We start from the raw sequence: 13,173 nt of genomic DNA on the forward strand, positions 1-13,173 counted from the left end.
GATATCCTAGGGTATGTGCCAGGGCTGCCTGCTGTCCCCATTGCTGTTTGCCCTAGCAATGGAACTGCTGGCACAAAAACTGAGACAAGATGGGAGGGAATGGGGTGTACAGGATAGGGACCATAGGCACAGTGTCCCTCTATGCGGGCGACATGCTAATATTTGTCCGTGACATGAACTGCAACCTTGAGCAGCTGGCAGGTACACTAGAGTGTTTCGGCGCATTTAATCACTCAAATACACAGGCCTTCTCCTTTCGCGAGGGAACGGTATCCACCAATATGGTACCTTTGCGTTCGCTCCAGATCCCTGTTGCTCACTAAACATTTAGATATCTAGGCATACAAGTCTACTATTCCCATACTGACTTATTAGAAAGCAAACCGCAAAAGGCGACAACGTCCTTGCGTGCGCAAATCAAATTCTGGACTACATTGCCCTTATCGGTGACTGCTCATTTGGTGTTGGCCAAGATGGTAGTGTTGCCTAGATTACTGTATTACTTTTTAAAACCCCTAGTCCAGATACTGCAGTCTATCTTTAAGACATTGAATGCACTACTGATGGAACTGATATGGGCAAAAGGACAGAGACGCATCAACTTCCAAAAACTACAATTACCTACGGTTAAGGGGGGATGGGGGCTCAAGATTTACGCAAATATTGTCTAGCAGCACAACTGCTGTGGTTATTTCACTGGCTGCCAAGTATCCATCTCCAGGAAATTAACTACACACAGGCCTACTTAAATAGGGGAGAGTTACACTCGCTGCTGCTGCTACCCGGGTTACAGGCACACAAACCAAAGTCACCTCTGATGTTACACAATGCGTCATGGTATTGGCGCCTGGCACTTCGACTCCCTAGGCCCACGATTCCCTATGTTCCAAACATTCCCTGTGTGGCATCCCCACCCCATGTGGTTTATTATCACCATCCCAACTGACTGGGGGAGGAGCGCAGAGTATTTACTGCAGGGGACCTCTTTGAGGATAGTCAACTTATCTCACACCGGGAGTTTATGGCCCAACACCCGTTACCTGGCACTCTATTCCTCACACATGCCAATATATTGCAGTATGTGTGGTGACACTAGACTCCATCCGGAGTCGAGCCCCAGACGCACGCCCTGGTGCAAGCACTCTATGACATGGGGGCAGGGAGGCACCTGGTTAAATGGGTGTACAGGGCCCAGGGCTCACACACCGGCATTTCACTGGCTCCACTTCGGGGAAAAATGGGAAACTGATTTAGCACGTCTATTGCATGAAAATTCAGTTCACTTCAAATGTATACAATTTGCAATTTTACATCGGGCATGCCTAACCCCTAAAAATGCTCACTCTTTTTCCCACGGTGAATTCTTCATGTCCCCTGTGGCATGCAGAGGAGGCAGATCTTCCCCACATGCTATGGATGTGTCCATCCCTGAGACTATTTTGGGGGCATAATCCATGACGCACTCCAGGCAACTACAGAGTCCTCTCATGGGGACTTGTTTGATCACTGCATACTGGGTCTTTATTCGCGACCCGAGTGGTCCGTGGTGGTGTCCAGATTTGTCGACATGGCTCGGATTCTCACTAAGAGACCAGTCACACTCCTCTGGAAGTCCCCATTGGACTTTAAATGGAAACAGAGATGCTCCGCTGGCGGGGGCGGAGGAAGCAGCCCTGCAAAGGGAGGAACACAGGGGGTTGCGGAAACACCCCATTGCGGCACTATGGGAGACGATGCTCGAGCACTTCTACCAACACGGGGCGGAGGGAAACTAACTTCTTATGTGCAATGCGGAGAGCGTTGTGGCTGGCTGGGTAATCCTCGTCCATCCTACAAGATGTTCCAATGCATGGCCCAGATGATGATCTCTTATTGGTGTTTCCCTTTCCCCTAACCGCATATCGTACACATTACAGGCACTATCGATGGTGCGACTAGCGGATTGAAGGCTAGTTTTAGAGGGGGAGATTGTTTTATTGTTTGTTATTAGGTAATGTCAGCATTACATAATGCGGCAGCTGGTTATGTCTGTAATAGGTATACACCTAATCACCTTGTAATGGACTAAGTACTCCTTACAGCTTCAAATGTTAGATAATTGCTGTCATAATACTAAGGTAACTTTAACAAAGTACGTACTCCTATTGTCTAATTGCCTGGCCGTGTTGATGATTGATCGATTATTTAAAACATAATAAACTTTGTTTAAAGAAAAAAAGATGTAACCACATGGAGCAGAAAAAAAAGTAACCACTTCATAGGAAGAAAGAGGGGGCATGAACAGTGGAGGAGGACTTTGTGGACAGTGCTGGACTATAGTTGGCTGGAGACATGTTTTTTTCCCAGTAGCTCTTGTGAAATGTAGTTTTGTTAAGTTGAATCTTCTTGGCTGCTGGAGAAAAATAAAGGAGAAAATAAAGTGTAATCCTCGCCTCAGAGTCCTCAATAGAATTGAAACTTTCTGTTGTGATAACTAGCTTCATTCTTCTCTTAAATCCTTTAACTGTAGGTACAGGCCAGGACTTACCTGCAATTAGTCTTTTTTTATTTTTAACCAAAGATTGCAGATGGGACATTTCCTCTTAAAATCGATTTATATGATTCCACAAGGTAATGTTGGCGACCTTAACATCTGACTCTGAAATGTGCCACAAAAAATAAACGTAGACATTAGTGATGCAGTAAGTGTGTCAGAGGGCATGAGACTTCTTCATAGTTTGTGTGGTTAACCGTGGCAATCTCTTCCCAAAGGAGCATGTTTTCTACTGAGTGGGAAAAATGCTGCTTTGTGCATTTTACCTAATCCTGCATCTGTGCATTTTGGGCATTTCTTGGCAGTCATTGTCGTAGGGTTAAGGCTGACAGGAGTATGCCTCTTAGTTTAATTCTGTGGTGCAGTGTTGCTTGACTTGTTCCCAAACCGAAGGAGCAGGCTATTCATTGGATCCAGTTAGTAGTCTCGTGATAAACTGGTAAATTGTGAGTTTGCTGACACTCAAAACATGCTCTCCTTGTAATATTCAAGGGCTTTGAGACTCCGGTGAAAATGCACTATACACGTTTTGGATATTTGTTAATATTACTCCTAAAAATAAAATGTCCCCATTACTTCTTTCCATTTATCATGCTCACACATTTCTGCTTATTTCAGCTGAATTACAAATGATAAATTTTCCATGATCATCCACAATATCAAAGATGCCTTGCTGGCCGCTAGCACAAGTTCTCACCTTAGAATGTATGAAAATCATTTAAATGCAACATTGCACCTTTTAGCTTGACCAATTCAAGCCAAATTTCGAAAGTTGAAAATAAGATTACAATGTGAATTCCGTTAATCATGTAAGCTAAAGGCAGACACTGGTCAAGGTTGGTCAGAGGCTGCTGTTGTCTTTCACTGTGTCTGGGGCTCATAAATGTGACACAGTTTATGTACTTTGACAGTAAGAAAAGGTTGGTGGTCAATAACACCAAACCACTGCAAAGCTCTGTTATAGGGCAAAAACATGTTGCAATGTAAAGACGAAAACATAAGGTCAAACTAAGTCATGACTTGTTTCTTTTACTCTTTTAGAACTGGACTCTGCTTCACCTAGCACAGCAAAACGAGATGCTCTCCTTAAAAATTTGCAACGCAACCTGGCCTCTTTTGAGGAAAAACTTAATGATGATATTGGATACAAGGAGCTAAGGCGCATAAGGGAGCAGATGGCAAAGCAAGCCACTTGGCTCGAGAAGTCTGAAGATGTCACGTGGACTTTCACCTCTGAAGCCTTACTGCTGCTGCTGTGTTTGAAACATTGTATGGTTGAGTTAACTAACTCCTTCCAGCCATCACAGCCCAACCTCAAGACCCCGGAGGCTGCTCCAGCTCTCTCTCCTGACACCTTGAGTATCTCCCAGCAGAAGACTGTTAAGTCTGTGCTCCAGTTTGTCATCTCTCTGGGCATTTCTGCATATCTCATGCCTGGCATTGGAGTTCCTCTGAGGCGCCGCTCTGAATTTGGGGCAGTGGTTGAGGATCTAGTGACTTACAATGGGACGCCTAGTGCAACACGCAGGCTCTTCATTTGCTGCACAGTGCTGCTGGAAGTGACACACCACCCTTCGCTGGGCAATCTTGTGCTTACACGTCACCTTGGGGATATCATGGCAGGCCTGTGCCAACTGGGGTTCTGCCCAACAAAACCAAACGCAGAAACAGCAGCGCCAATGCAAGAGCTAAAGGTACTTCATCCATATAGAATTCATAGATTGTTTACCAATTTTAGGGTACACTCAATGTAATATAAATCCAGGTATAAATTCTTATGGTATTTTATTGTGTTGAGTGGTCACATTAAGATAGTGGCATCTTGGTGTCTGAGCAGCAGTAAACCCCTTATTAAATAATGAAATAAAATTACCAACAAAATAAATGTAAAGTTCTTCCTAAATAGCAGCTGTTTTACACTTTACTACCAAAGAGTGGATATTCAATTTGAATTGTAAGATGAGATAAGAGCCGGCTCAATATTTCACACAGTTACATGGATCTCCTGTCATCTGGCTACTTCTGGTATATTTTGAGGTTCTATTAGGAGTGCAGCCAGTTAGTTTGTTTCTTAAATATGGTAGACTGCTTTTCCACAGGTAACTAGTGTAAAAAATGCAGCGCACGGACAAATGATCAAACCACTCAATCTTCATCATTTTGTACCTTCTGAGAATTTACAAAATCTTATTTGCTCCCATATAAACACACTTACAGTAACCCAACCACTAAAATAGAAACGCTTCCACCACTGATCTTTGGGAGTCTTCACTCCTCACTTACTAGACCTCCTTGACTAGAAGATCCCGTCTTTTGCAAGGGCCTCCTCTACATACCCTGCCAACTTTGGTGCAGGGACTCTAGTTTTAAAAGATCAGTCCACTTTCATGTAGAAGGTCTTCTTCTGAAGATCCTGGGTTTAAGGCAAGTATAGCCAGTCTTCCTTCTTAAGACAGCATGGCAGTCCTATCAAATCATCTACAGCTTCACGAGTGTTCTGATGAGAGGTCCTGAGGGTACCATTTTTATACCCAATGCCAGCTTGTGTGTGCAGGTCCCTGTATTTGTCTCCCCTTAACCTGGTTCTACTTAGTTCTTCCCCTTCCCTGGGTTTTACCTCCAAACAGTCTAAGGTAACAAAGGGTAGGCTGACCCAGGTGTGGGCTGTATTTGCTAGTGACAGAGCTGGCAGCTTTAGAAGTCAGGAAGGAAGAGGGCACAGCCCGTTGGCTACCCTTTGAAGCTCAAGAAGTGACTGGTACAATCCCCCAGGCCATCCCGCACAAGAGAAGAACACCCTTCCCCACACCCAAGGCTCCTCTGTCCCCTGTCTGGAGGGAACACACATCACACTAAGAGAGAGCCATTAACCGATATGTGACCCTAGACACTGGCAGAAAGGCACATTTGTTTTAGTCCGAAAATGCCAACTTTCTAAAAGTATACTTTTCGAAATGGTAAATTACAAATTGACTTTACCATTAAATAGTATTTTAAATTACAATTCAGTGAGTGAAAGAAGTATTTCACTATCTGCTCCCAAACTGAAGTGATCACTTATTAAGTGCAATAAGAGGACACAGTGTTAGTCTCTGGGAGAGTTAGCCTTGCTATGTTAAAAAGACGACTAGAAGTTTTTCGCTGTTGGATCAGGTAAAACGTAAGTACACATGTCCTACTTTTTAAATAACATGCATCTGTGCTATCCTCCTTTAAAGCTTACCTTGGGGGGGAGGGGGAGTGACTTGTAAGTATTAAAAAGAAATGTTTAGGCCTGGCAAAATGTATATTATGCAAAATGTTTGTTTGCCAGGTTCCAGCATGTGGTGCAGTTTTAAACTGCCATTTCAGTGGCAGGCCTAAGACATGTTTTACAGTGCTCTTCTAGTGGATGGTACAATGAGTGCTGCATCCCACTTGTAGCCTTTACATGCCCTGGGTATAGGTAGTATCATATACAAGGGACTTATAAGTAAAATAAATATACCAATCAGGTGTATAGCACTTTGACCATGTATAGATGGGAGAACACAAGCACTTTATCACTGATTAGCAGGAGTAAAGTATGCAGACCTGAAAGACAACAAAAACAGGCTCAGCAAAGGAAGGCAAACATCGGTGATGACTGTGCAGAATGGGCCAGGCCCAACACTTTCCATCACAGGATTCTCTCTGAATTCAGAAAAAGTATAATGTGCAGGATCCCAGAATACCTTTTTAATAAAATCAGGTGTTGAAATTAAAATGTAATAGAACTATTAATCATACCCTATCAGGCAACACGTTGTCTTTTTCTTTTTTAATTTAACAAATCCACTTTGCCAAATTAGGTATATCCTAATACATTTGACTGAAAACGCTACTGTATCGTTATGCCATTAAATGAAAAAAGAAAGCTGTATTTTTTTACACCTAAGTTTAAAAACGGTGTTAAACTGGCCATGCCCTTTTAAGAATCTTGGCTGCTGTAGTATCTCATCATGGCTAGCAGATTTTGAGGGTGTTTTTTTTAACTCTGTAAAAAAAAAAGAATCTTGAAGATTTTCTACCTACATTTCAGCCGTATTTGAATAAACACTCATTTTCTCCAGAGTTCTTTGCTGGCTGTCTGATTATGTTTGCTAGTTTTTTCAACTTTTTCTTGCCAGCATGAATAATTTCTGAAGTTTTTCTTTGGTGTTTTTCTCCCTCCTCGTTCCTCTGTCACTGTGCTCACCCCCATCATCTTGACTGTGATGTCTGTATGCATTTTATTCCTTCACACCCGGCACTACACAGCACTGTAGCATTGTAAAGGAGTGTGCACCGCTGCTGCATCCAACTCCCCGACGGCAACAGGCGCTTGATTCACAAACTGTATTTTGCACTACTCGTACTACAAAATGAAATTCACAAACCTAGTGCCACAAACCTCTGCCTCCCCGGTCTTTTCTGTGCCGACATCTTCGCTACGGTGACAGAGATTCTTAAAAATGGGTGGGGTTATGTGAAATTTAATGAGGGCTTTTGGAAGAATGCTAAACAAACACCCACAAAAGAGACAATTGCAGTTCACAAACTACACTGCTGAAGGGACTACAGCCCTAACCGTGTCAAAACAAGCTTAGGCATACTCCAGGCCAACCTTGGAGTAAGTCAAACACCACACATGGCTAATCATGTAATTGATAAATGCAGGGAATTAAAAGAAAACCCCATAGAAGCTAATGTTAAATAAATTAAAATAGTTTGATATTCAAAATGACTATATAATTCTGAAACTATTTTATTTTATTTCTCATCAAGTCACCTGGAACAGAAGAGAGGCATGTATACTTAGTGCTAATGAATTGGAGTGTGTGTGTATATAAAATAAACTTTAAACAAAAAAAAAAGTAAATTAAACTATTAAACTTTAGTAAAAATGACATGCATATTTTTTACAAACTTTACTAAATGAATACAAATGTTGGTGAGGGTGGGTAATTTTTTTAATTAAGAAAATTATAATTAAATTCATATATTTAAACAATTTTATTTAATACACAATTTTATTTAATGTACTGTAACAGTTTTATAACTCTAGGTGAAAAATAACATTTTAATGTTAACAGTAACATTATATAATACTTTACAATATTTAAAATATTGTTTTGATACATAATAAACTTTAATAATTTTCCAAATACTTTCCCACTGGAGATCAACACTGCAGTAGCAGAGATATCTATCAGCGGGTGAAAAGTTACTAGTAGTACACTTATACTCTTAAATTCTCTTCTAGAAGGCTCCATCCCCTGATTTTAGTACACCTTCGTGTAACTCTCCAGTTGGAAATGGTAAATAGCAAAAAAAGGTAGAGACTTACACCTGGATGTAGCACAAGCTATACACGAGGAAATATAATTGTATAATTGTATATGTTTCCCTTTGTGAATCTGGCCTTAGTAAGTGAATTTACATGTTTTTGTTTTTATAGTAGCTGCCGCTCATGCTTGCGTTTTAATATTAAGACCATGTTCATGCATTCATGCATACATGTGAAGGATTCCTTTATACTTTGGCTCAATATCAAACACTTTCAGCATTAACCCCTTAGCTGCTGGGCCTATTACCCCCACCCCGTGCTGAGCCCTTTTTGGCCTATTTGGGGGTAGATCGCGCTTAGGCCTTCATAGCTTTTTGTCAACATAAGCTATCCACACCAAATGTGCATCCCTTTTTTCCAACAACCTAGGGATTCTAAGGGTACCCAGAGTTTGTGGGTTCCCATGGAGGAGACCAAGAAATTTGTCAAAATACACCTAAAAGTTAGTGTTTTGTTTCAGAAAAATTTAATAAAAGGCTGCAGAAGAAAGCGTGTGGTGTTTTTACCCTGCAAATGGCATCAACAAAGGGTTTGCGGTGCTAAAATCACCATCTTACCAGCTTTCAGGAGCAGGCAGACTTGAATCAGAAAACCACATTTTTCAAAACAATTTTGGCATTTTACTGGGACATAACCCATTTTTACTATTTTTGTGCTTTCAGCCTCCTTCCAGTTAGTGGCAGAAATGGGTGTGAAACCAATGCTGGATCCCGGATAGCTAAACATTTCTGAAAAGTAGATTAAATTCTGAATTCAGCAAGGGGTCATTTGTGTAGATCCTTCAAGTTTTTCCTACAGAAAGTAACAGCTAAAATAAAAAATAAATGAAATTGAGGTGAAAAAAGAGCCATTTCTGTCCACGTTTTCTTCTATAACTTTTTCCAGCTATGACCGATTTTTTTTTAAAAGCAATATACCGTTAGGTCTGCTGGACTCTTCTGGTTGCAGTGATATATAGGGCTTGTAGGTTCATGAAGAACCCTAGCTACCCATAGCCAATAAAGGAGCTGCACCGTACAGTGGGTTTTCATTGTATACAGCAATTCATATGGTGACATGTAAAGAGTGAAAAATAGGTATCAAGGAAACCTTTGTATTTCCAAAATGTGCACAAGACAAGGTGTTGAGAAGCAGTGGTTATTTGCACATCGCTGAATTCCGGGGTCCCCATACTAGCATGTGAATTACAGGGCATTTCTCAAATAGACCTCTTTTTTACACACTGTCTTACATTTGGAAGGAAGAAATGTAGAGAAAGACAAGGGACAATAACACTTGTTCTTCTATTCTGTGTTCACGCAAGTCTCCTGATAAAAATGGTACCTCACTTGTGTGGGTAGGGCTAGTGCTCGCAACAGAAAACGCAACATGGACAGATCACATTTTTACATTGAAATCCGATGTGTTTTTTGGAAAGTGCCTAGCTGTGGATGATTTTGGTCTCTAGCTCAGCCGGCACATACGAAAACCAGCAAACCTATACATTTTTTTAAACTATACACCTAGAGGAATTCAGAATGGGGTGACCTGTGGGGCTCTCACCAGGTTCTGTTACCCAGAATCCTTTGCAAACCTCAATGTGGCGAAAAACACTTTCTTCACGTTTCAGTGATGGGAAGTTCTGGAATGTGAGAGGACCCACAAATTTCCTTCCACCGAGCATTCCCCCAAGTCTCCCGATAAAAATGGTACCTCGCTTGTGTGGGTAGACCTAGTGTCCGCGACAGAAAATGCCCCAAAACACAAAATGGACACATCACATTTTCCCAAAGAAGACTGACCTGTTTTTTTTTTGCAAAGTGCCTAGCTGTGGATTTTGGCCTCTAGCTCAGCTGGCACCTATGAAAATCTAGCAAACTTGGACATTTCTGAAAACTAGACACCTAGGGGAAACCCAGGATGGGGTAACTTGTGGCGCTCTCACCAGGTTCTGTTTCCCAGAATCCTTTGCAAACCTCAAAATTTGGCAAAAAAAACACCTTTTCCTCATATTTCGGTGATGGAAAGCTCTGGAATTTGAGAGAAGCCACAAATTTCCTTCAACCCAGCATTCCTCCAAGTCTCCTAATAAAAATGGTACCTCACTTGTGTGGGTAGGCCTAGTGCCCGTGTCAGGAATAGATCACACAACAGTCAATGTTAGTCCTTACATGAGGGCAACTGTTGACCCTGGGGTGATCTGTTCCTGACGCAGGCACTAGGTACAGGCACTCAACTGGGGTAGCGTTTCTATCAGGACAGGTGGGGAAACACTGGATGGTAGGAATTTTCAGGATCCCAGCATATTCCTGTAGTTTGTGTGACAGAAATGCAAGAAAAAATAGAGTTTTTATTAAAAAATTCACCTTTGCAGGGTATTCGGAGTAAGAAAACTTTGGGGTATCCACACAAGCCACACCTCTGTGGACTCTCCCCGGTGTCTAGTTTCCAGAAATGTCTGGGTTTGTTAGGTTTCCCTATATGGCCGCCGGACCCAGGACGCTTGCCTTACAAAACCAGGTTGTTTTGTGATAGATAATTTTGATGTCTCCACAATACTATTTGGGCTGTGGATTTTGGGGCTGAACTAAATTGGGGAGCTCCCAAGAGAGCACTCTCTGTGTGCTTGCCACCACATGCACCTGCTCTCTGGGTTGGGCTAACCCGCTATTGTCCCACAGCACAGACTGTGCTTGCGAAGGGATAGCAGAACTGTCCGCATCACTGCCCTCAGAATCACTGGAAGAGAAGTTATCGGATGGGACTCCTCTGACTGAAAAATCTCTCCCAGATTCTGCGCCATTGTCCTATATCTCAGATGCTGTCTCAGTCTTTGCTGTCTCGGTCTCCGATCCTACGTTAGAGCTGTTCTCTATAACCCGAGTTAGGGCTTGAGCAGCAGTCCTCTAATAAGACGCCATCTTTGCTACTGGCTAAACTGTTGCTCTAAAACACAAGCCTATGTAGACAGTCCCAAAATTGCTGGTTGGTGGGTGGGTGGGTGGGTGGTTGTGTGTGTGTGTGTGTGTGTGTGTGTGTGTGTGTGTGTGATGTGTGCAGCAGTAAAGGTCACTTTACCTTCTCTTCTTCCCTCAATCAGCATGTTCTCTCAAGATAATAAAAAAAAAAACACACTATTACCTCACTTTGTCACATACCAATCGTCACAGTCGTTAGCACCTCTAGCGCCCAGTCCAACAATCATTATTGGTGCTCCCACTCCCATGACCTCCTCCTCGGATTCCTTCACTACCACCCAGCAAAAGTGCCCTTCATCTCTCCATAGCCCCCCCTTGCACATACATTTCATTTGTATTGCAGTGCAGGTAATGGCTGGTTTTACTAATCCACTTAGCTATTCACATGTAATACAGTTTTGATCTTTGCAGTAGGCATATAAACCTTCTGCGCTACTTTATGGCATCAAAACTGCCACTAGACAAAAGTCAGATCCTTTGCTAGCAGAAACATAATCATACGAATTACTTAACTTTTTTATTGCTGCCTAAAAGCTACAGTTGAATTGCGCCAGTTGGAGTCTGTGCATTGCTTTGAAGATGCAAGCTGCAAGAGAACTGGTAGCAAATATATGTAAAGAGATCACATGTGTGGGTGTTGTTTGTCAGTCAGGAAGTAATGTGTATAGGAAACTGGAGTTCTTTGCAGATGTTTCCCCACTTTTTGCACCCTTTAGAACTATTAGATGCTTGTTTTCGACCCTGACAGTGCAGAGAGGCCTGCTAACCAGACCCCAATGCTGATGCTCCTTCCCTTAAAACAAGGTATGTCTGATTATTTTACAATCTGCAAAGAAATTTAGCCCCCCTGGAAGTCCCTAGTAGATGGTACCCTGGTACCTAGTGCATGGGTACTAAAGGGGGGTCCCTAAGGGCTGCAATATATCTTATGCCATCCTAAGGGACCCACACACAAATTGCACACAGCCTGCCATCGCAGACTGTGTGTCGGGGTTGCAGCCTTGAGTGAAAACACAACATGGCACACTGATTGTGTGCCATGGCAAAGTACTATATGTAAGTAACCCCTACAGCAGGCCTTAAGAGTCCTGAGGCAGGTTGCATTATAATACATATGAGGTCATGTCTGCATGAACAGGTATGCCCCTATTATCTCTAGTTCTATTGTTGGATATTGCAAGTGAACAGGGAAACCATCTTAAGGTATGTACTGGGCACAGAGTTACTCAGCTGCATAATGGCTTCATTGAAACCTATGGTGTTTTGGTATCAAATACCTCGTCTTAATAAATCAACATTGATGCCAGTATTGGATTTATTATGACATGCTCACAGAGGTGCCCTCTGAAACCTACTAGTCCTCTAGTGTGCTGACTGACTGGTATCAACCACCGTGCCATCCCAGATGAGTTTCTGACCTAGTGGAAGTGGGAGCACCTGCTCTCAAAGCTCAGAAACAATGCCTGCTCTGGCAGGAGGTGTTATCACCTCTGCCGGAAGGATGGCTACTAAATCTGAATACCAAGGCCAGGGATTTCAAAGTCCCTGCCACCTTTGACATGCAATCCCAGCTTCCCCAGACTTGGGAGAGGCAACCTCCTGCCCTGAGTCCCATTTGGCACCAGGACAGGTGAGAAATTGGATAACCAGGAGGTGTGTTGCACTGGCAGGCTGGACACACCCCTAAAGTGGGCTGCCTGAAGTGAACACAAAAAAGAGAATTCCACCATCTTGTGTGTGATGGAATTAGGAACTCTGTGACAGGGTGATGCCCAATCGCCACAGAAAGTGGCCATATGGGGGTGAAGTGAACACGAGGGTGGGTAGCTTATTGGCTACTACCCTTCACTCCCTTATTCCCTAAGTTGAGTATTTCGAGTTCTCCCTGACACCTTGAAGGACCAAGAGAGCGAGAATTGAAGACCTGCACCAAAGACTGGCACAAACCAGGCCAAGCTGCTTGCAGTTCGACAGTCTCTGGGACTGACTTCATAAAGAGCTGGACATCCTCCCAAACACCTTGGAGGAATGCCCAGTACCTCAACAACCGGAAAAGATCACCCGTGGAGTGGATGAGCTTCTCCTCTGCATCTGCGGGCACTGAAAGCAGCTGTCTAGTCCACTGTGTTGCTGACCATCAGGTCCACCACAGGAACAACCTGCCAGGAAAAGGTGTCCAAGGCTCTAGGAGGTCAGCTCCATCTCCCCAGAGAGTTTTGAGACGCTGACCCCTCCAGCAGCCCCACACCACCAAAACCCTGGTTACCGGAGCAGTTGCAACAGCCAAGGATTGTGGTGTCCATTCCGGGCACTAACACAGAGGAGAATGGAGCAGC

At 43.0% G+C, this 13,173-nt stretch overlaps 1 protein-coding gene across 2 annotated transcripts in view; it reads left to right on the top strand.

Annotated features, from left to right (window-relative positions):
* TANGO6 (transport and golgi organization 6 homolog) overlaps positions 1-13,173 on the top strand; it is a 515,068-nt gene that overhangs the window by 52,516 nt on the left and 449,379 nt on the right. For both annotated transcript variants that reach the window (XM_069217099.1, XM_069217100.1), the window contains exon 2: positions 3,575-4,227. In XM_069217099.1, coding sequence (XP_069073200.1) covers positions 3,575-4,227 — 653 coding nt within the window. The remainder of the gene's footprint in view (positions 1-3,574; positions 4,228-13,173) is intronic.

This window comes from Pleurodeles waltl, chromosome 12, assembly GCF_031143425.1.
Source record: "Pleurodeles waltl isolate 20211129_DDA chromosome 12, aPleWal1.hap1.20221129, whole genome shotgun sequence".
In the NCBI taxonomy this organism is placed as follows: Eukaryota; Metazoa; Chordata; class Amphibia; order Caudata; family Salamandridae; genus Pleurodeles; species Pleurodeles waltl.